This window comes from Brassica rapa, chromosome A03 (genome assembly GCF_000309985.2).
Source record: "Brassica rapa cultivar Chiifu-401-42 chromosome A03, CAAS_Brap_v3.01, whole genome shotgun sequence".
In the NCBI taxonomy this organism is placed as follows: Eukaryota; Viridiplantae; Streptophyta; class Magnoliopsida; order Brassicales; family Brassicaceae; genus Brassica; species Brassica rapa.
The window spans coordinates 17,472,082-17,496,218 of NC_024797.2; the positions used below are offsets into that span (position 1 = coordinate 17,472,082).

At 38.8% G+C, this 24,137-nt stretch overlaps 5 protein-coding genes across 5 annotated transcripts; 4 read left to right on the forward strand and 1 right to left on the reverse strand.

Annotated features, from left to right (window-relative positions):
* Window positions 1-10,555: 10,555 nt before the first annotated feature.
* On the forward strand, window positions 10,556-12,993 carry LOC103859462 (aspartic proteinase NANA, chloroplast). The gene is given in 2 exon segments (XM_018656999.2): window positions 10,556-11,154; window positions 12,050-12,993. Coding segments are annotated over 2 exon segments (1,398 nt in total). The 5' UTR covers window positions 10,556-10,570; the 3' UTR covers window positions 12,864-12,993.
* Window positions 12,994-13,850: 857 nt separating this feature from the next.
* Window positions 13,851-16,170, forward strand: LOC103859463 (ALA-interacting subunit 1). Its single transcript, XM_009136998.3, has 7 exons — window positions 13,851-14,157; window positions 14,639-14,697; window positions 14,783-14,857; window positions 14,940-15,053; window positions 15,124-15,492; window positions 15,569-15,858; window positions 15,950-16,170. The coding sequence occupies exons 1-7, from the start codon at window positions 14,073-14,075 to the stop codon at window positions 16,005-16,007; spliced, it is 1,050 nt and encodes a 349-aa protein (XP_009135246.1). The 5' UTR covers window positions 13,851-14,072; the 3' UTR covers window positions 16,008-16,170.
* Window positions 16,171-16,578: 408 nt separating this feature from the next.
* LOC103859464 (DCN1-like protein 2) lies at window positions 16,579-18,731 on the forward strand. Its single transcript, XM_009137000.3, has 11 exons — window positions 16,579-16,814; window positions 16,943-17,004; window positions 17,115-17,251; window positions 17,339-17,397; window positions 17,488-17,511; window positions 17,593-17,675; window positions 17,784-17,848; window positions 17,952-18,001; window positions 18,094-18,195; window positions 18,268-18,327; window positions 18,438-18,731. Exons 1-11 carry the CDS (start codon window positions 16,812-16,814, stop codon window positions 18,540-18,542), a joined length of 750 nt encoding a protein of 249 aa, XP_009135248.1. The 5' UTR covers window positions 16,579-16,811; the 3' UTR covers window positions 18,543-18,731.
* A 246-nt stretch (window positions 18,732-18,977) lies between these two features.
* On the forward strand, window positions 18,978-21,461 carry LOC103859467. The gene has a single exon (XM_009137002.3). It carries the CDS (start codon window positions 19,991-19,993, stop codon window positions 21,113-21,115), a length of 1,125 nt encoding a protein of 374 aa, XP_009135250.1. The 5' UTR covers window positions 18,978-19,990; the 3' UTR covers window positions 21,116-21,461.
* Window positions 21,163-23,886, reverse strand: LOC103859466 (phosphoglycerate kinase 1, chloroplastic). Its single transcript, XM_009137001.3, has 6 exons — window positions 23,398-23,886; window positions 22,537-22,614; window positions 22,207-22,467; window positions 21,805-22,122; window positions 21,575-21,733; window positions 21,163-21,507 (listed from the first exon to the last, which is right to left on the reverse strand). The coding sequence occupies exons 1-6, from the start codon at window positions 23,824-23,826 to the stop codon at window positions 21,298-21,300; spliced, it is 1,455 nt and encodes a 484-aa protein (XP_009135249.2). The 5' UTR covers window positions 23,827-23,886; the 3' UTR covers window positions 21,163-21,297.
* Window positions 23,887-24,137: the final 251 nt, after the last annotated feature.

Sequence of the window (24,137 nt, forward strand, 5' to 3'; positions counted from 1 at the left end):
CAGGCGGGTTCTAAGAGCATATTTACCTCCATACGACGCCCAGTCTCATCCTTTCCAACAAATGAGAGTCCAGCCTTCTCAATTTCTGATATCATATCTGGATTCACCTGGCATTAAAAAAAGAACATTCCACTTTTAAGACTCAGGAGAGAGCTCAAGGAAAATAATATGTAGAATAGAAATAATGCAGCAAAAATAAAAACTACCTCATATCTGTGACGGTGTCTCTCATCAACAAACTTTGCATTACCGTACCTAACAATAGAGACATTAAAAGTTATATAGGCTTTGGAAACGAGTGCTATACTACATCTTAAAATGTGTTTTGTGCTTACAACTTGGCAGACATGCAATCAGGAACCTGAAAGTGAGTCCTCCTTGACCCTAAGCGCATTGTGCCCCCCATATGAGTTGTGGATCCCTACAAATAGATTCAACAAGGTTAAGAAGACACTTTTAAAACTGAGTTTAGGATTAGGATTAGGCCAAAAAGAAAATCCCCTGGAGCCAAACCAATGTAAACCATATTCAAGAAATTGCATAAGGTTGATATACTTGGGGTGATTCAGAATATAAAGAAAGGTTCAAGTTAACCACCTTTCAAAAGCAATTGCAGTTGCTGCAGCCACAATAGACTAATTCCTCGAGAATCAGGCAAAATGGCAGAGAAGTAGACAAAGACTGTGATAGACTTTAGATATCGTAAAGCTAAAGACTATAAACGATTCCTTTGACTATCAATGTAAAGAGTTACAGCTTTGAAGTACGATACTGGTTCACTCTCATAGCGAGTTCACCATTCTCGTCAGTCTCATAGCGACTGTTAGCTCAAGACTCATAACGTCTGTGAGTTTACAACATACAAAGCATAATCCCCCAAATGCATATACAATAGCTATTTATATCCTCTTTCTCTGTAACTGCAAAGACTCTCTCTGAAGTAGAAGTTTCTCCCTTCCTTGTCATTCACTTCACTTCAGACTCCTCACCTGGCTCCACCTGTTCTTTACCTCCTTCCCTGCGAATATAAACCTTCTTGAACCTATCAATACTTCCCCCAACGAAATCCAGCTTGCCCTCAAGCTGGTATGATGGAAAACAAGCGTGAAATTCCTGATACACCATCCATGAATTCTCCAGCGAAGAACGGTTCTTCCACTTCACCAAAAGTTCCAGATCACCCTTTGAATTATAACGTTTGTCCAAAATATCCTCTGGTTCCTCCACAACATCCGTAACTGTAAGGCACCCTGGTGGAAGTTCCTCACACTGAACCTGTTGTCCTACCGCCAACTTCAATTGAGACACATGAAAAACCGCATGAATCCGAGCCTCAGGAGGAAGCTGAAGCTTGTAAGCGACCCGTCCGACACGTTCAATAATCTTGTAAGGACCGTAAAACTTAGCAGCCAACTTTTGACTGAAACGTCTAGCCACTGTTTTCTGTCTGTAAGGCTGCAGCTTCAGATACACCATATCGCCCACAACAAACTCCACTTCTCGACGAGACTTATCCGCCTGCGCCTTCATCAAGTCCTGAGCCCGTAACAAATTTTCTTTCAAAGCTATCAACGCATCATCCCTTTCCCTTAACGCTTTGTCCAACTCGAAATTCGTTGTAGATCCAGGTTCGAAACGTAACAAAGGTGGAGGATCTCTGCCAAATAAAACTTTGAATGGGGTTGTTTGCAGAGACTTGTGGTATGTCGTGTTATACCATAACTGTGCCCACGCCAAGTACGTATGCCATGATCGAGGGTGAGACGAAGAAAAACAGCGTAGATACGTTTCCAAACACCTATTCAAAACCTCAGATTGACCGTCCGTTTGAGGATGAAAAGCGGTGCTATACTTCAATGTTGTCCCTGATAAACGAAATACCTCAGTCCAAAAAGAACTCAAGAAGATTCTGTCTCTGTCAGATACAATACTCTTCGGAAACCCATGTAATTTAACCACCTCATTCACAAACTTCTTAGCAACATCCAGAGCCGTAAACGGATGTTTGAGACTGAGGAAATGAGCAAACTTACTTAAGCGATCAATCACCACCAAGATCACATTGAAGCCATTCGAAGTTGGTAATCCCTCAATGAAATCCATGTTAATATCTTCCCATACCCTTTCCGGAATTGGTAACGGTTGTAACAGCCCTGCTGGAGACAAGGTTGAGTGTTTGTGAGTCTGACAAACTGCACAAGAAGCCACGTATTGCTGAATCTGCTTATACATTCCCTTCCAGAAAAACGAACATTGAACTCTTTTGACGGTTTTTAGAACTCCAGAATGACCGCCCATCTTACTGTCATGAGCCTCTTGTAAAATCAAAGGTATAAATCGTGAAGATTTTGGAATTACTAAGCGCCTCTTGGACCATAACTTCCCATCACTGACCTGATACTTTTTTGAATTCAACTCGCCTGCCTGCAGTTTCTCAATCGTCTGTTGGATCCTTGTATCCTCTTTAATCTCATGAAACAGATCCTCCCATTGAAGAACTGTAGGTACTGTCAAAGCCAAACATAGAGACGAGACTGACATCGATCGCGACAGTCCATCCGCTGCTTTATTCTCAGGACCTGGCTTGTAAAAGATATCAAAATCGAAGCCAAGTATCTTAGTCAACCACTTCTGATACTCTAAATTTACTTCCTTCTGCTCCAATAAGAACTTTAAACTTCGTTGATCTGTATGAACATGAAATTTGCGACCCAGTAGATAATGTTTCCATTTCCTAATGGCCATGACGATAGCCATTAATTCACGTTCATATGCCGGTTTCAGTTGTTCCCTTGGTGTTAACGCATGGCTGAAAAACGCGATAGGTCTCTTGTTCTGCATCAAAACTGCACCCAAACCAAACCCAGATGCATCCGACTCCACGACAAACACCTGATCAAAGTCCGGCAGAGCTAGAACTGGTGCTTGAACCATTGCCGCTTTTAGCTGATCAAACGCCTGTTGTGTTTCCTGCGACCATAGAAACTGTTCTTTCTTCAATAACCACGTAAGAGGTCGAGCTATACTGCCATATGCTTTGACGAATCGTCTGTAATACCCCGTTAAACCCAAGAACCCCCGTAGCTGTTTAACTGTTTTTGGGGTTGGCCACGCAGTCATTGCCTCTGTTTTTACTGAATCTGTAGCTACTCCTTCAGCAGATATGATGTGTCCTAAATACTCCACAGAACTCACTCCAAACGTGCATTTCTTCATATTAGCATACAACTTCTGTTCGCGTAACACCTGTAACACCAACCTCAAATGTTCCTCGTGCTCTTCCTCATTCGCGCTGTACACCAAGATATCATCGAAAAATACCAGTACAAACCGGCGAAGAAATGGTTTGAAAACCTGATTCATCAGAGCCTGAAATGTAGCTGGTGCGTTAGTCAAGCCAAACGGCATGACAAGAAACTCATAGTGACCTTCGACTGTTCGAAAAGCTGTCTTCGGAATATCAGCCTCGACCATTCGAATCTGGTGATAACCCGATCGTAGGTCTAACTTGGAGAACACTGAAGCACCATGAAGTTCGTCTAAGAGCTGATCGATAACTGGAATCGGATATTTATCCAACACCGTGGCTCTGTTTAATGCTCGATAATCAACACAGAAACGCAGTGAACCGTCCTTCTTCTTAACCAGTAGCACTGGACTCGAAAAAGGGCTGGTACTAGGTTGTATGATTCCTGTTGCGAGCATTTCCGTCACCATCTGTTCCATCGCTACCTTACTTGCGTGAGGGTAACGAAATGGACGAACAGATACTGCCGACACTCCTTGTTTCAATGTGATTGCATGTTCCTTTCCCCGAAATGGAGGTAAAGTAGTTGGAATGGCAAACACATCTGAATATTCTTGGAGTAGCAGTGGGAATTTTGGTGATGATTCTGGTTTCGAAGATGTAGCACTAGATGTAGCAAGAAGCGCTCCTCTTCCTGTCTTACTACATGTAGCGACCGGCATCAACGACTTGAATGAGAATTTGGTGCAGTGCAGGTCCTTCTCACCCCGCAAAGTCACCTTATTCCCATTGTAGACAAACGAAAGGACCTGCTCCTTCCAGTCCACTTCGCAAGTGCCTAACGTTTCAAGCCATTGAATGCCTAGTATCACATCCACGTTTCCCAGTTCTAAAGAGATGAAGTCACTTGTGAAGTTGGTCTTGTTGATTTGAAATGCGACTGCTTGGCAAATTCCCAAAGCGTTCACAGTCACACCATTTCCCAACAACACGTCCAAGCTACTGTCTGCATAAACTTTCAATCGTAGCTTGGTCACAACTTCTGGTGAAATGAAGTTGTGAGATGCTCCGCTATCGAGCATGACTACCACCTCCTTGTCTTGTATATATCCCCTCATCTTAGTCGTCTTTGGGGAATTAATGCCCAAATAAGAGTTGAGTGATAAAGTACGCAGGACTTGTTGTTGTTGATCGACAAAGAACTCCTCCTCGCTTTGTGAATCAATGACTTCAAGTTCCAAGCCGTTGATTACCGTGAGAACTCTTAGTTGTCTATTAGGGCAAATGTCTTTATGAGCTGGTGACCATGGCGCCTTACAACGGAAACAAATCTTGTCTTTACGCATGCGGTCAAGTTCTACATCAGAGTATTGTAGTCTTGAACGAACTGTACTCTTCTGCGGATTAGTGTTTTCTTTGCTTGCCGTTGTATCCAACTTAAAAGTATCACCACTCTGTTTTGCTGGAAAGTTCGAATGACGAGCTGTAGAAGAGTGTCTTGACACAGTCCGATGAGAGTCACTCCCCTGAGCTGAACCAATCACTTTACAAAACGTTGTACTCTGCATCTTCAACACCGCAAGTTTGTGGTCTGTCAAACTCACTGGCTCCTTCATCCGGATCACTTCTTTCATTTCCGATTTCAAACCATTGAAGAACACCTTGATTAGATTCTTCTCGTCAATTCCCGTAACTTGGTTTCTCAAAGCTTCAAACTCGTTAACATAATCCTCAACCTCTCCCTCCTGTTTTAAACAGAACAATCTTGCAGCTGGATCGTTGTCAATTGGACCCCCAAATCTGTCTAGCATCCTCTGAGTAAACTGTTCCCAGTTGACAAAAGGATCACAGATAATCTCCCCATTGAACCATTGTAGCACTGGACCTTCCAAGCTCAAGGAAACTAGCTGTAACTTCTCTTCCTCATTGTAGTTACCAAACCTGAAAAATCTTTCCACACGAGAGATCCAATCGAATGGCAATGGACCAGAGAACACAGGCATTTCAATTTTCCTCAACATCTTATCACGATTCGCCATAGTACCATGGATTCCCCGATAACCTAACTGTGTGGGAGGTAGTTCCGGCTCAGAGATAGTTATCGGTACCTGAGGATGCTGATGATCTGATGATGATGCGATTTCTTTTCCCGGACGTTGCGGAAACGCAGCTGATTCCTCGAATCGCGTCAAAAGATCTGTGATAACCGTCATCCTCCTCTCGAGAGCTTCGAATCGCGTCGTCGTCTCCACACCGATCGCGTCGATCTTCTTCTCCACCGAATCAACCTTCGTCGACATTGATTCCACTCGTTCCTTTGTCGATCGATCGTTACGAGCCAGCGTGTCGTAGTTGAGCTTCGTCAGCTCCATTTCATCTTGAATCCGTTGCAGATCCATCGATCTCAGTGGCTCCGCGGTCGACGACTTCTCCCGATCACCTCCGTTTCTTGTTTCTACCATCGCTTCACCGTCGCGTTGCTTCCGATCAGTTTCACCGCACCAGTGATAGACTTTAGATATCGTAAAGCTAAAGATTATAAACGATTCCTTTGACTATCAATGTAAAGAGTTACAGCTTTGAAGTACGATACTGGTTCACTCTCATAGCGAGTTCACCATTCTCGTCAGTCTCATAGCGACTGTTAGCTCAAGACTCATAACGTCTGTGAGTTTACAACATACAAAGCATAATCCCCCAAATGCATATACAATAGCTATTTATATCCTCTTTCTCTGTAACTGCAAAGACTCTCTCTGAAGTAGAAGTTTCTCCCTTCCTTGTCATTCACTTCACTTCAGACTCCTCACCTGGCTCCACCTGTTCTTTACCTCCTTCCCTGCGAATATAAACCTTCTTGAACCTATCAGACTGTTTATCAGAGATAGAAAGAGTGAATCTGCTTTGGAACTTTGGAACCAACCAATGACTCAGCTGTGTAAACAAGAGTGTAGTCTGTTGGGACATTTTAACTGACTCAAAAAGAATCATTCAGACAGCTTTCTAAGTGATCTCAATTACAAATGTTTCCATACATTCCTCTTTACAAATTACAACCTGTACTAGTCAAAATCAAGAATATGAACAAAAAACATACATAACTTCTCAGGTTAGAGTGTTACTGTATTAGTGTAAAAGTACTCAAAATGTACTGAAGCTGTATCATCAGTAGGACCAGCAGCACAAGCGACCTGTACCTCAGGCTTCATTGAATCACCAACTCCATGTCCCTTGGACTTCACTCTTGCAGCAGTGAACGATCCCAAGTCAACATGGTCAGGAACGTGAGGTATATATGTCATAGACATAGACATATATGTTTTTATAGACATATATGTTGGTTTCATTGACATAGACATATATGTTGGTTTCATTGACATATACATATATGTTGGTTTCATCAGAATACATTTTTTAAACGTTGGTTTCATTGACATAGACATATATGTTAACACAATAACAAGAGATATACTAATTATAGTAAAGCTCACATGGTCATCAAACGTTCTTCTCATCTTCTGCTTTTCATCTATATATGTATGTTCTCTTGGTCTCTCTCTGACCAACGAATATAATAAAATGCCATAGCTGAATGTTTCTCTACGGCGTCCAAGTCTTCTTGAGCCGTTGCAACGGTCGCAGAGAAAAAAGCCATGAAGAGAGAGACCCACCGGAGAATTTAGAAACACATCGTATTGGTTTGACCTTTGTACTTTTGTGATCTGAGTCATGAATTCATGGGCTTATTAGTAAAGCCCATGTATATTTAGTTATAAGAAGCCTGTAACAAATTTTAGGCTCATTCTAATATCGTTGGCAAATTTTAACCTATGTGATAATGCAAAAAAAATTAAGCTATGAGTTTAGTTGTTTTTGTTTCGTGTAGCTACTGTGGTACAGATTACAATACTTTGTTCTTTCTGATATTTTTATTTTCTTCTCAAAATTAAAATCTTGTTAATTTATCTATTTGAATGAAAAAAGTATTTTCTGATAGATTTGTATAAGCAAATTTCCACTGAAATTTCAAAAACAGAACATAAAAATCTAGTGACACGTGAAACTGACTAAATGGATCGCATTTGTCAAAATATATGATGAGTAGAAGGAGGGGAATATGAGCTGTGTTTGAGAATAAGGTCAAAGAGATATATACAAAAAACAGAAACAATTATAAGATAGGTAGATAATCCGGAAGTTACGCAAATGGCGGGGCATATGGATGAGGTCACGGAAACATTACAATTTACACACCGTTCTCCTTTCATTATACAATACGTTTACATATACACTCTTTCAAGTATAAAGACGTTTGGTCGATTCTTCACCATTACATTTGTACACTCTTAAGTATAAAGATGTTTGGTCCATCCATTGCAACGTCTCTACGTCACTGAGTGGTGTAACATATAAAGAAAAATCCAGTGAGCCGTTTGGTAATAAAGAAAGATTGTTAGACTTTTTTGTTTATGTGCTTAACCACCGATTACATTCATACCATCGACTGTGTTATGTGATCCTAGAAAATTTGAATATGTTTTCGGTTCTTTTTTATTTGTCCGAGCTCAATAAACTACCTGTTTATTCCACAAAAAATGTATCAGACTTTTTTTTTGGTACGAGAAATGGATCAAACCTCTAAGAGCACTCTCATTGAAAGTTTATAAGGGGGGTTCACACAAAAATCAAGAAAACAAAATAATAAAATAATTCAATCACATGAACTTCTCTCTCCTAAAGCTCTCTAGGTTGAATCCTTCTCTCCTAAAGTTCATCACTGTAGCACGGGCCCCACGTGTCGTGGCGGCCCACGATTGATCTAGTTTTTAAAAAAAAAAAAAAAAAAATCAAAAACAAAATGAAAAAAAATTAATAATAAAAAATTGAAAAGATGAACCCCAAGAGGGGGTTCATTGATGCAGATGCTCTAAGCTCGAGTGACAAACAAAGTGATATCAGACATCAGAGATTTTACATTTGTTTGTTTAGTTATTATTTTTTTCTCGCCTAATCATTTTCACGTTTATAATATCAAAAACCTCCCCCCAAAATGGTATTAATGACTACCGAACAAAGAAAATAAATATTATCACGTGGCTACTTGCTTGTAACTATAAAGGGACGTCGTTTTTTTCTATACTTGCGGCGGAAAATCAACACCGGCCTTTGTTCCCTCTATCACGTATCAATTTCTCGATGCATTTGGCCTTCTCATAAATAATAGTAATACGAGTACAATTTTTTTTAAAAAAAACAGTTTTACTAGACTTCCTTTTGATATAGCTTGTCAACAGCTAATCTAGACGTCCTTCAATAAATATTACACATTTATACAGTATTGTCGTTGGGATACATCATACATTTTACCTCTACCTTATTAAAAACTAAAACGCGTTCCTGTTACTTGTAACTAGTAAGTGTTACCTATGTAAATTTAATTTTATTTAAATCACCGAACAGACCCGTGATTTATAAGTCAAATAAAGAAACTCAGTTAAAAAAACTTCAGCCCAGTAATGCCTCCCTGTATTAATCAACAATGTCCAGTTTTGACGACACGAATGACCCCAATTATTTTAGAATGATGGCGCCACGCAGTAGCCTAAAGGCTCTAACCTCTAAGCTACATAACGTTTTTCTTCTATACTGTAGTTTTTATTCCAGTTGTTATGAGCCTCCATCGTGAGCTAAGATAAATAGATAATGCATGAGCAGTGCATGCACAAAGTCCATAGGGTTGTTATAAATTTTTCTTGTCGTCACCTTAAGAGTGTTATAAATGTATAGTTATTGAGTGCAAACTGGCAGTTTTAATTAATCTTCCTTCCTCCACTGTCTTTGTCGTTCATTACATATTTATAGAGCAGTTAGGATTTATCCAAACTGAGACATTCGGTGTCACCAATGAGTAACAAGAAAAACAAATCTCACTGTTTGTTTAATATGCCTAAATATTATTTGATGAACAAATATCAAATAGACAAATACCATATATATAACAGAAAAGTGAAAACAATAAAATGGACAATAGACAGTGCTGTGGCTTGGAATGTTGTTCAACGCATCCTACTGTACACGCATCTCTTTCAATTTGGATAATCCAATATAGATGTTTGTCATGTTTTGTGTCTTTCTCTGTCTTATAATTCAGTTTTTTTATAGTTTTAGAATTTGAACCGATGAATATAAAATCTAATGATTTTTAGAAGAATCCAAGGGAGCAACAGCCAATCAATGACACTAAGACAGCTCCTAATCTTCCTCTGGCCCTTAAAACTTTGACCCACTGCCCCTGGCATCTTCTCCTCACGTCTATCCATACATACAAATATTTCATATACCTACTCTATTAGGCCAATCATGTCAATTATTTTTGAGATGATAGATGAAAATGTTGATATGTGATTAGAATACAAAATTTATTGCTTTTTGTTAATGGAAAGGTAAATATCAGTGTATTCAACCTCCACGACATTTTTTTAAATGTCTTTGTCTTCCATGGAGTCATTGGAGGAAACACTATCATTTGATCAAAAAGTGTTAAAAAAACACAATTGTTAATTTTTTGTCTTAACGTTGGTTAAAGACTTAAAGTCTTAAAGATATTTGAATATAAGTGTTATAAATAGAAAAGCAAAATACGTTGGGAATAAATGCGAACAATTAGGACGTAGACAATTTTACATAAATAGTTCCGCAAATTTAATAAGATTTGGTAAGTAATCGAACATGCATAGATTAATACTCGCAAGGGTTTCACTTGTTTACTAATGTTTTACACTAGTAGGGATGAATTTCGATTCCCAACAAAAAAATGAATTATAGAATATTAGAACTGTCAGTTGTAATATCGTCTATATAATATTTTTTGTAGTTTGTAATCGTAAAATTGACAAAAAAATATTTAATACTAGCATATATTGCATTTGAACTGTTAAGAGTTTATACTATTGTCAATAATACTGAGAAAAAACATGTTTTGGCACTTCAAATGTTTCCTTTTTAATATACTAAACATGTTTGTAGCTTTTAAAATGGCTTTTTAGATTTTATTTTTTGAGTTTTTGTATGTTGTTTTCGGTTTTGGATAATACAATACATGCTCTAAAAATTTATAGATAAAGCCTAAATTGAAAAAGGCTTTATTTATAAATTTTTAGCTTTTTATAAATTTTTGCTACAGTGGAGTAGTAACTTTTTATTGACAAAACAATAAAAAGCAGAAAACAAAAACCAATCTAAGAGCTACAAAATTATTAAAGTTTAAACTGCAGTAGTTAAAATAAATGAGTAGTTTATATAATATGACAGAGGGAGTCGTCAATGTATATAAATACTCTGTTTTAGAAACAGAACCGAGCAGGGCAAAAAACAAAAAAAAAAAAACAAGAGATGAAGAGAACGAGAGCGCTCTCGTGTCTCATCACAATGCTCCTAATCGCCGCTGCAGACTCCGCTGAAGAGACAGTGATGCGTCTCGAAATGTCTCACCGAGACACTCTCTTCCCAACATCTTCCCATCGCATAGAAGACATTATCAGCGAGGACCAGAAGCGTCACAGCCTCATATCTCAAAAACGAAAGACCAGTGGAGGAGGAGCAAAACTGCCATTGAGATCAGGCTCCGACTACGGAGCGGCGCAGTACTTCGCTGACGTCAGAGTTGGAACGCCGGCGAAGATGTTCAGGGTGGTGGTGGACACAGGGAGCGAGCTCACGTGGGTGAACTGCAGGTTCCGTGGGAAAGGAAAAGGGAGAGAGAAGAAACGTCGAGTGTTCAGAGCAGAGGAGTCTTCGAGTTTCAGACAAGTTGGATGTTTGACTCAGACTTGTAAAGTTGATCTGACGAATCTCTTCTCCCTCTCTAATTGCCCTACACCTTCAACTCCATGCTCTTACGATTATAGGTAGGTTACTTAAGCTCTCTTGATGGTGGTGACTGCATTATCAATATTCAGCAGAGAAATGTGATTAGGTAGAGACTAATCAGGAGTTGATTAAGGATCATTATTCATTAGTAGTGACTTACTCCCTCCATTTTAGACTATATATAGTTTAAAAGATTTTTCATAAATTAAAAAAAAAACTCCCTCCATGTACGTTCTAGATTTTTCACACATTAAAAACATATTTAATTATCATTACATTATTTTTTTGTAATTAACTATTTCACTCAACTTTTTACCAAGATCATTTCAATAAATAATTTTTTTTTTACAATTAAGCAATGCATTGAAAATATCATTTCAAACAGTTTTCTCTAAAACTTGGATATTTCTTCATTAATGTAATTAAAGTTAAAATATATGTATTAATACATTGATTTCTAAAATAACATTTTTTCTAAAAAAATATATTCTAAAACGATAATTAATTAAAACTGGATAGAGTTAATATGAAATGAAAAAAAAAATACATTCTGGGGGAGTTGAAGTTACACTGTTCCAGATATTATTACGAAACACAAACTGTGTGTTCTGGAGAGAAGATATTTAGAGAAAGTTGGGTGGTCATCAATGAGAGAGGAGAAGGGACCTCTCGGTCTTGTCACCATATCATTGTCTCTACTTTCCCCAACTCTTTAGAGAAGCCATAGATTTTAGATGCAAGTGTCTGTAAGGAGAGGGCGTGAAATTAAATGTGCTTTGAGCTACAATTCATCACATTACATAAATGTCACTTATTATGTGACTTGTGAGTTAGGTTTGGCGTTTGAGCCATACATAAATAATTATAGCCTCTCTCTTATTGTCATTAGCCCTAATGCAAATTCCTTAACCATGTTATTAATACTAATATCAGATACGCAGACGGGTCAGCAGCACAAGGTGTGTTCGCTAAGGAGACATTCACGGTTGGCCTCACCAACGGTCGTGTAGCTAGACTCCATGGCCTCCTCATAGGTTGTAGCAGCTCCTTCAATGGAGACAGCTTCCAAGGAGCCGATGGAGTTCTTGGTCTAGCCTTGAGTGATTACTCCTTCACTTCCAAAGCCACTAATCTCTTCGGCGGCAAATTCTCATACTGCCTCGTTGACCATAGCTCCCACAAAAACGTCTCCAGCTACCTCACCTTCGGCTCAACCACCACCAAAGCCACCTCCACACGAACCACCCCTCTTGATCTCAACCTCATTCCTCCCTTCTACGCCATCAACATCATTGGAATCTCCCTAGGCGATGACATGCTTGACATCCCCTCGCAAGTGTGGGATGCAACAAGCGGTGGTGGGACAATCTTGGACTCAGGAACCAGCCTCACGCTTTTGGCTGAAGCCGCCTACAGGCCGGTGGTTTCGGGGCTCGAGCGTTACCTTGTGGGGCTCAAGAGAGTTAAGCCAGAAGGAGTACCGATAGAGTATTGTTTTGATGTCACTTCCGGGTTCAACGAGAGCAAGCTGCCGCAGTTGATGTTTCATTTCAAGGGTGGTGCACGTTTTGAGCCGCACCGTAGAAGTTATGTAGTGGATGCTGCGCATGGAGTCAAGTGTTTAGGGTTTGTTTCGGCGGGAGCGCCGGCGACTAATGTGGTTGGGAACATAATGCAGCAGAATTATTTGTGGGAGTTTGATATTGTGGCATCAACTTTGTCTTTTGCTCCTTCTACATGTCTTTAGCTGTTTGTTTCTCTCTTTGTGAGAGTATTACTTTTGATTAATTGGAAAATATTGTTTGTTAATTGTTAGTGAATGAAATAAACATGTTTGTTATCAAATTTGTAATATATATGACACTTTTTTTTGTACACCTCTGTTCAGCATTTTAGAGCAAAATAGAGTTGATGTTCTCAAAATCATGAAGTATCCATGCAATATATTATATCAAAACCCTCTAAGTTTGTATGTAACAATATTGGAACCAAACAAAAAAAAAACTGGAATCATGGAGGTTGGATAAAAACACTTGTTTTAGAACATTTCTTAAAAATGGAATAATATTGTTGGTTATAAGACACGTAGAAGATAAAAGTTTAGAAGTGGTTCTAAAAACTAGGCCTGGGCATTTTAATGTGCACCCGAAGACTCGAACCGGAACCGATCCAAAAATATCCAACCCGGAGCCGGACCAAAAATTTACAAGTACTTTTTGGATATATATTTTTTTATCCGAAAGAACAAAAACCAAAAAAGAACTGGCCCGAACCCGACCCGAAGATCCGAACGTCCAGACCTACTAAAAACACTTGTTTTAGAACATTTCTTCACTCTCTCTCCTATTTTCTTTTTTTTATTTCTTTATTTTTAGTAGTGGGATTCTTATTAAACAACATCTCTTGGAGTTGATCTTAGCTTTCAAGTGGCCTCTTTGTCTCCTTAAAATTATGGATTCTTCTTTTATTCCTCTGTAGATGAACTTATTCCCCCTTTCATATGTCTCAAAACAACACAACTGAAACAAAAATGTAGACTTTTTTCTTCATTCAGCACAAGACAAAACATTGGACCCAAGAAGAAAAACTGATGAGACCGAAGTAAAAACTACTCAAGCATAATCCAATAAATATAAGGCCCAAGTAATATAAGCCCATCATCTCTTGGGCCGGCATCCAGCTAATTCATAACATAACATGACATTTGCAATGACGCGATTCGTCGTCTTCCCTACCCACTCTTTGGGCATGACTCATCAATCTCTACGAAGCTTCAACATTTTCTACTTCTAGATTTAAAACGAATGGGACTTTAAGCCGTCGTCTTTGACCACGACCAGTCTTCCTTCATCTCGCTAGTCTCCTTCTCCCCTTTTTCTCTATTCACCATCTTCTTCCTCCACGCAAAAAATCTCTCCTTTTCTTCTTCTTCTTCTTCTTCTTCTTCTGCTCAGCTATGCCTTCCAATACAGCATCGTCCAGCGCCGCTGCCGGATCTGCCGATTCTTCCACCTCCCGGAGAAACTCCAAACGACCCAAGTGTATGTCTCTTCCTCTCTAATCCTCGTTGACTCTTTGCTCCAACTATATTCGATCTTTCATCTGCAATCCACTGTTTAGTTTCTTTTTTACAATTCATTCTTCATCGTCTTGCTTCTTACACAAACCCTATTCACGCAAAAGCTTGTTGCGCAGAAACTTAGAATCTTAGCTATGTCTTTGGATTAACTCAAGCTCAAGTGAGGATCAGATCACCAGAATTACTATTTGGGTTTTTACTTTCTCGTTAAAAGAATTGAACTTTATACGAATCTTAGCTAGCAAACCAAAATTATCATCAGGGTTCTTACTCTCTCGTCAAAAAGAATTGAACTTTATAAGAATCTTAGCCACGAAACCATAATTATAATTAGGGTTTTTACTTTTTCGATATAAAGAATTGAACTTTATAAGTTTCTTAGCTAGAAATCAAGAACATTATAGCTAAAAGATGACTCTTTTCTTTAATGATTTGATTTGCAGATTCAAAGTTTACACAGCAGGAGCTTCCAGCTTGCAAGCCCATTCTCACTCCTGGTTGGGTAAGGCTCCTTTCTCATTCTCATTCTCCAGTTTGTTTCTTTGAGAAAAGGTTTAAACTTTACTTATGGGTCTCATTTTTTTCAGGTGATTTTGACTTTTTTGGTCATCAGTGTTATCTTCATCCCTCTTGGAGTTGTTTCTCTCTTCGCTTCTCAAGACGTAAGAAAGGATATGCTCTCTTCATCTAACCCCAAATGTTTCTGTATCTTTTTACATGTTTCATCTCTTAATGTTATATTAGGTTGTTGAGATCGTTGATCGGTATGATAATGATTGCATACCAGCGCCTGCTAGGGCTAACAAGGTTGCTTTCATTCAAGGAGCTGCTGATAAAACTTGTAACCGGACCATAGTGGTTAGTTTCCTATCACTGTTTCATTCTTTGAGACAATGGTTAGACTTCTGAATGTCTTTTTTGTTTTCAGGTTCCTAAGAAGATGAAGCAGCCTATCTACGTTTACTACGAGCTCGAGAACTTCTACCAGAACCACCGCAGGTACGTGAAAAGCAGAAGCGATGCGCAGCTGAGAAGCGTGAAAGACGAGAATCAGATAGACGCGTGCAAGCCTGAGGATGATGTTAACGGGAAGCCTATCGTGCCGTGTGGTCTAATCGCTTGGAGTCTGTTCAACGACACATATGTTTTGTCGAAAAACAACCAGGCTTTGAATGTAAGCAAGAAGGGTATTGCGTGGAAGAGTGACAGAGAACACAAGTTCGGCAAAAACGTGTTTCCCAAGAATTTTCAGATGGGAAACATCACCGGTGGTGGCAAACTGATTCCAGATGTACCGGTAAGCCTTTTAATTGCTTTGGTAAGAGTCATATCCTTTTGCAAAAGACTTGAGGACTTAAGCAATCTTCTTTCAGCTGAGTGAGCAAGAGGATTTGATTGTGTGGATGAGGACTGCAGCTTTGCCGACGTTTAGGAAACTATATGGGAAGATAGAGACTGACCTCCAGGAGAATGATACCATACACGTGATACTGAAGAACAACTACAACACGTACAGTTTCGATGGGAAGAAGAAGCTTGTGTTGTCGACTACTAGCTGGCTCGGTGGAAAGAATGACTTCCTCGGCATTGCTTACCTCACAGTTGGAGGAATATGCTTCTTCTTGGCGCTTGCATTCACCATCATGTACCTTGTGAAACCAAGGTATGTATATATATATATATATATATCATATGATTCTTATCCTTGGCTATTATAGATGTTTGATTTGGTGTTTGGGGGTGTTTTGTTGCAGGAGACTTGGAGATCCTACTTACTTGTCATGGAACAGGGTTCCAGGAGGAGGTCGGTAAAGAAAGACTCTGTATACATCTGTTTATGTAAATCTCTTTATCCTTTTGATTGTAACTGAAGCCTAAAACTGCAAGTGATGGCTCTCTCTATTTATAGATGTTTACAGTTGAAAGAGTGTAACCGTTACATAGAAAATGAATATTGATTGATGCTTCCTATCATGTTCATCACCTTAAAAATATCCATATCTTTATGCTGGCAATTTGAATGATCCATCAAACAACCACATGTGGTATCTTATGATCCATCAAACCTTGCATACTATCATTCATAAACATCTACATTGCCCCTATTGATTTACTCACATAAATACTGTATATTGACTTTCTCTTAATAATATACAGTTTACATTTGTTTGTGATAATACCAAAATAAATTACAAACTATAGAAAATTCACTTTTTCATGAGGCAAATGCAATTTACATAAAATGTACACTTTCTATACGAATTCTCTACTAAACCAGAATTTTATAGCACAAATATATATAAACCAGCTGGTTAACTAGCAAAAACATAGACACTGTAGCGGTTACCGAAACTTAATACCGGTCTATTTTACCAAACCGAAATAAATTAACATTAACCGTGTCTGATGAACCGAGTCTGCACATAATGAAAAGAGATTCATCAGAGATTGAAGAACAGAGAGAGAGCTCAAATCAATAATCTTGACTCTCTTCTCTCACGCCCTTCGCTTCATCGATACGACTGATAGACACACACAGAGCAACATCAACAACGTCCGTCCGCTATCATCTTCGATTACCTTGTTGGGGCTGTTCGTCGGCAGATTCTTTACACAATGGTAAGCGCTTTCTCCTCCATCTACCTTTTTTGATAAGCTTTGTTCATGCCTTTTGCTTTTAGGGTTTTTGATAATTCGAAGAGAAACACTCTAAAGTCCCTTACTTTGATTCAATCACATGATCCCAGCATAAGTTGAGTAGAAGCAACCGAGACAAAGTTCAGCAGTTCGTAGCCATCACAGGAGCTAGGTAACTTGATCTATCTTAGTTCACTAAAGATTCCTTGTTTTGGACGGCAAGAAACAGTAATTTTGAGAGCAAAAGGCGTGACTTTGTTTTTGTTGATGTGGGGGGGGCAGCGAGAAGAATGCTCTTCAGACTCTTAAAGCCAGTGACTGGCAGCTCGAAGCAGCTTTCGATGTGTTTTACAGCCAGCCACAGCCTAGAAGCAATGCTGATGTTAGACGCTTGGAGGAGCTCTACAATAGATATAAAGGCAAGACTCAAGATACTTTTTTTTTCTCTTGAGTTGAATATCATTTGTGTGCCTTATGTTTTATAAGTTTCATGTTAACTTCTGCAGACCAGTACTCTGATATGATTCTAGCTGATGGTATCTCGGTTCTGTGTACTGATCTTCAGGTATGCATCTCCTTCAATAATGCTAAAGACTGATGTGGTTTGATCTTACATACCACTTACTAACAACTGACTTGAATTTTAATTCTGCAGGTGGAACCCCAAGACATTGTCACGGTAGCGTTTATTCTAACAACTTTCTAGGGTGCATGTGTTATCTTGTTCATCTTCTGATGGGGTACTTACTCCAAATTTCAGCTGGTTCTTTCGTGGCATATGAATGCTGCCACAGCGTGTGAATTTTCCAGGGAAGAATTTGTCGGTGGATTACAGGCATTAGGGTGAGTAAACTGTAGCCCTGATGCTGTCTAGTTTATGTAACTTTATAGCCTGTTCTGTGACCTTTTTGTTGTGGAGTTTAACTTAATACCTGATTTTTCTGATGGCAGTGTAGATTCCATTAAGAAGTTGCAGGAGAAGCTGTCATTTATGCGTTCCGAGCTTAAAGATGAACGTAAGAAGCAAATCTGAAGTAGTCATTCTTTATCCTGTTTTTATGATTTGGTTTAATGAAAGTTCTTGTTGGTTGACATATGTGTAATGTTCTTCTTGTTCAGAAAAGTTTCATGAAATATACAACTTTGCTTTTGGGTGGGCGAAGGAGAAGGTAATAAAAATCTTGATCTGAACTACCAGTTGCGTTCAAGAGTTGTTGTTTCTCTGTGCTAGTGATAAACAGTCTACTGTGAAATGTTTCAGGGTCAGAAGTCTCTTGCTTTAGATACAGCGATTGGGATGTGGCAGCTGCTCTTTGCGGAAAGAGAGTGGCCTTTGGTAAATCACTGGTGTGATTTCTTGCAGGTAAAGAAACACTCATGATTGGTCTGATCATATTTTTGTTGCTTCTGATACAATCTTGTTTTCCAAGTTCAGGATCGTCATAACAAGGCCATATCTAAGGACACATGGGAACAGCTCCTGGAATTTGCAAGGGTATGTGAGAAAAACTAGACACAGTTGTGTCATTGAGCTTATATATTGCTTGCAGCTATGGCTTAGTGTTGATACATGGATTGAGACAGTAGTTTTTGTCTGTGATGCAGACGGTGGACCCATCATTGTCGAATTACGATGCAGAAGGAGCGTGGCCTTACCTCATCGATGAGTTCGTTGAGTATTTGTATGACAAGAGCGTTGTTGAAAAGTAACTGGTCACCCGAGAGAAGTAATCAGCTCTATTTGACAATGTTCCATCTCATTATTTTTTACAATATACTTTTGTTTCTTTGTCAGAATCCAACAATCTGCTCTTCTATCTGTTGTTAGTGTTACCAATAATCACCACAGGAACAAAAAAAGAAGAAGAAAGAAATATCAATACCATATTTAAATCCAAATTGAAAAGAAATATATAAAAATATATTTCAGATAACATGAACATAATTAAAAAATGAACATGTTAAATGAAATTGTAAGCAAACATTAGAAAATAGAAAAATATATTGAGAAGTTAGAAACAAAATCTAATAGTAAAACACCCAAAAAAGATAACAACAAAAGTTATCAAAATCTTATTCGTATTTTATGTTTAACACGTAAGCAAAATCTTATCGTTTACAAAATCTATAATAAATTCCATTGTTATCCTTTAATTATCCGAATGATTTTTTTAAATTTTATACAACATGAATTTCATTTGTTTACAATTTCGTTATAAATACTAAGATAAGGAAGAACAAAGCATTTGCGAGAAGCAAAATCATAATAAGTGGCACTGCTAGTCCCGGCAAAAGGCGATACAAAGTCATGACAAAAGATATTGATGTCATGAGGAGTGAATCTGATGATGATGATATATGAGGTAAAATAGAGTACTATTTGCACACTAGGTTAAGTCAAACTCTACTGATTGATGTAGGTCAAATTCTGCTGGTCGATTTAGGAGATGCGCTGAGAAAGTTTAGTATTTTCCTATTAGAGAAAAGAAAGAACAAGAACCCCAACAGCTTATATATGAGTCTAGAATATGGGGATCGGAAGAAGAAAAAATTGTGACATATGAAGGAATAAAGTCTTAAAGTTGCAAATTGAGTACCAGAGAGTTCTTACTGTGGAGAAAAGAAGAAGTAAGAAAATATGCTTCAGACATTGTCATTCTTTGTCGTTCCTTGGTCATTACGATAACTTAATGTTATTTTTTGGTTTTAAGTCTCGCCATATTCACTCTATCGTTTTAAGTAATACATACTTTTCTTATATCAATTTCGTATTTTTTTCAGAATTTTAACTAGTTAAGATAAAATATCAAATATGTATTTAAATCCAAATTTAAATACAAAATTGAAAAATATATTGAGAAGTTAGAAACAAAATCTAATAGTAATACACCCCAAAAGATAATAACAAAAATTATCAAAATCTTATTCGTATTTTATGTTTAACACGTAAGCAAAATCTTATCGTTTACAAAATCTATAATAGATTTCATTGTTATCCTTTAATTATCCGAATGATTTTTTTCTAATCTTATACGAGATGAATTTCATTTTCTTATAATTTCGTTATAAATACTAAGATAAGGAAGAACATATCATTTGAGATAAGCAAAATCATAATAAGTGATACTACTAATCTCAACGATAAGCCATATAAAGTTATGACAAAAGTTATTGATCTAAAGAGGAGCAAATCTGATGATGGTGATCTATCAAGTAAACCTAGATTACTACTTGCAGACCAGGTTAGGTTAAATTCTACTGGTCCATTTAGGTCAAATTCTCTTGATCGATTTCTGAGACGTGCTGAGAAAGTTTGGGCAGTTTCTACCATAGAAAAGAAAGATGTTGAATCTCATAAGCCTATACTGGAGTCTAATCAGGGACCAGGAGAAGAAGAAGAAAAAGTTGGTGATCTGGTGCAGGTGGGACAAAACAACTATTTCATAGTTGACATCTTCGAGAAAGAGATCATGGAGTTAGGAGACAAAGTGGATCTAAACTTCAAGACATTCAACAACTTCGAAGTTGTTGATGGAGGCGCTCCATTGGATCACCACTTCTACAAATACAGGTGTTGTTACTCCTCTTGCTTCTGCTTTTGCACAAACATTAATGTAGAGAGAGAGTGGGTAATTCTAAAGAGACAACTAGCCTTATGGGAGAAGAAGGAAGTCAGCTTCTGTGTGAGAACTTACACTGAAAGAAAAGAGCTGATGAGAGTTGCTGCAACCGTGACAAATGGTGATCAGAGTCACAGCTTGTTCTTCTTTGACATTAAGTTCCCTAAGAAGTATCCATACCAAGCACCGAGTTTCTTCTACCATCCATATGGTCTTCCTTTGAGTAATCTTGGAACTAAAAAGAAATTGAGACCTCAACTGCGTTACAACATATTAGATGTGTTTCTCCACATTGAAGAGATTGTGATGATGAACACCACCAACAAGTCTTGTCGTCAGATGTTGGATATGCTGAAACAGCCGCCCATGGGGTTTGAGGATTTTGTGAAGGGGCATTTCAGGAAGAAGGGTGCTTTCATTCTGAAGAACATGATGGATGAGATGGATTTGGACAAGGAGAGTGATAAGAACATGTTCTTGAAGACTTACATTGCCTTGGAAGACAACAAAGCTTACTGTGAGCATCTTCTCAACAGTGATCTTAAAGAAGAGCTGGAGAGGTTCAAGGAGAAAGAGTCGTCACTATGCGAGCATAGCAGGTTCAATGACAATCAAGAGACATCCAGACACCAAAACTCTTGGACCAAGTATTCATTTCTATAGTTTGTGTTTATCTTGCCTTTTTGTTGTGTGTTTCAGAGATTTTAATATGGTAAAGGTTCTTATAAGACGAACAAGTAACTTATTATGAAGGGTCATAGTCTTGAATAAAGTAGATGATGTTTTACAGCAAAAGAAACTCATGAGTAATACATCAGTTCGCCTCATCAAAAGGGTGAGTTTTTCTAAACGGTGACTGTGATGGCTTCATCAAGAGCGATCACACCCGGAAGTACTTTGCCTTCCAAGAGCTCCAAGCTGGCTCCACCACCAGTGGAGATGTGACTCATGACTCCTGCAACTCCTACTTTCTCCACTGCAGCCACTGAGTCTCCTCCTCCTATGATAGTCGTCACTCCTTTCTCACTTAGCTCTGCTAGTTTATTCGCAACCGCCTGAAACAAACCATAACAATGCTCATCAAACCATATGGTTTTTGTCTACTATGAATCAGTTTCTTACCTCTGTCCCAGCTGCAAACTTCTCCATCTCGAAAACTCCCATAGGTCCATTCCAAATAACTGTCTGTGTTGTGTCTAGAGCCTCGTTGAATGTTTTAATCGAGTCTGGACCGATGTCCAGTCCCATCCAACCGTCCTCAATGCCTGATGCAGGCACAACCTACAAAACATCCACTTCACTCAGAAACAAAGCTCTAGCAAACCTTGCTGTTCAGAGAGAGAGAGACAGACCTTGCTGTTGGCATCAGGAGCGAACTTATCAGCAACCACAACATCGGTCGGCAGCAAAAGAGAGACTCCCTTAGCCTTAGCTTTGGCGAGGAGAGACGTAGCCAACTCAAGTTTATCTTCTTCAACAAGTGACGAGCCAACGGAGAGACCTTGCGCCTTGTAGAACGTAAAGATCATTCCACCACCAAGGAGAAGGATATCACACTTCTCGAGAAGAGACTCAATAACTCCAATCTTGGACGAGACCTTGGAACCACCCACGATGGCTGCAAACGGTCTCTTTGGGTTCGAAACAGCTCCCACAAGGTAATCAAGCTCCTGTAAAAAAATGTACAGAAGAGTTTAAGGTTATGGTATTAGTATACCAACACCTACAACAATGTAGTAGTAGAATCTCTATACCTTTTGAAGAAGGAAACCAGCAACTGAGGGCTTCAAGAACTTTGTTACTCCCTCGGTGGAAGCGTGAGCTCTATGAGCAGTTCCGAAAGCATCGTTGACGTAAAGGTCAGCTAGTGAAGCGAGCTTCTTAGCGAACTCAGGGTCGTTCTTCTCTTCCTCCTTGTAGAATCTGACGTTCTCAAGAAGTAGAACTCCACCTTCGGGGAGAGAAGCTACCAGGCTTTCAACTTCCGGACCGATACAGTCGTCAGCTTTCTTGACCTGCAACAAATTCAGAAACCTCTCAAGCGATTGTTTGATTTTAGTGAGACAAAGCATGAATCTGTTTACCTCAATACCAAGAAGTTCAGACAGCCTAGGGACAAGAGGAGCCAAACTGAACTTTGGTGTGACTCCCTTTGGTCTTCCCTGAAAACAAAAGGATCGTTCAAACGCATTAGAGGGTCTAACTAGGCTTGCTGATTTGAATCCAACCAAACCTGCTGAACTAAACCGAAATTTATGGTTTTTGGTTTATGTTCGGTTTAGAGTTTGGTTCAGTTCAGCAATTAAAAGAAACCGTTTTCGGTTAGGTTCGGCAATTGGTTAGTTCGATTTTCACACAAAGAAAACATACCAAATTCAACCAAATTACGAAGCGAATTAACGAACCAACCAAATTTTCGATCCGAATTAACCGAAAACCCCAAACTATCCGAGTTTTTAATCAAACTTAACAAAAAATCTAACCAAGACTGAACTTTTGGTAAATTCGGTAGAATTTTCGCAAATCGAACTAAACCAAATTTACGGATTTTGGTTCTATTCCGCAGTTAAAAAGAAATGTCTTTCGGTTAGGTTCGATAATCGGTTAGTTCGACTTTCACATCAAAGAAAACATACCAAGTTCAACCAAATTACAAACAGAACTAACCAAATTTCAACCCGAAATAACAGGAAAATCCTAAATTGTCCAAGTTTTTAATCTAACTAAACCGGAACTGAAATTTTGGTTAAACTCTGCAGAAAATATTTTCGCAAACCGAACTAACCACCGACTATCGAACCGAATTTGTTTTATGGCTCAATTCAGCACAACTTAAAGCGAACCGAACTAACCAAAAACTTAATTAACCGAACCGAACCGGAAGCCTTAGGTCTTAACTCAGGCATGCGATGAAGCAAATTTCAAATGTAGTGTCCGAACATTACCAGATGAGTAGAGAGGATAACTTTAGCCCCATTCTCAATCAAATACTTGATCGTCGGAATAGCTGCACGTATCCTCGTATCATCAGTGATCGTCTGATTGTCATCGAGAGGCACATTGAGATCAGCTCTCACGAACACCTTCTTCCCTTTCAAATCAGCGGATGTCAAGTCACCGACGCTCTTCTTCGCCATGGAAACGACTCCTCTGCTCCCTCTCCCGCGCACCGAGTGAACTTTCGAGGCCACGTGGAGGGAGAAACGGTGCGAGTCGAGGACGGCGGAGAAGCCGAGAGGACGTGGGGAGATGGATTTGGAGGAGGGGGTGATGGGTAGAAGGGAGGCGCGCGCGCGTGTTGCGGCGGAGGAAGCGATGGCTCCTCCGGTGGATTTGAGGAGGGAGAAGGCGGGACTTGCGGCGACGGAAGCCATGTGGAGGTTGAAGATGATGAGACTAGGAGAGAGTGTGCGATCACAATATGAAAGTGTGATTTTTAGGAGATTGGGAAGTATTTATATTATTATCTTATCGTTGATGAGTGGTTCAAAAATGGGACATTTATAGAGAAATTTTTAAAAATCAAACTAAGTTAATAAAATATATTATAGGCTACGTTTTTTTTTTTTTTTATAGGCTACGTTGTTCAAAAAAAATATATTATACTCGATTTTATTATTAACTTTAAAAAAATGTCAACATATTAAAATAAAAACTATATTAAAGTTTTATCATTATATGTTAT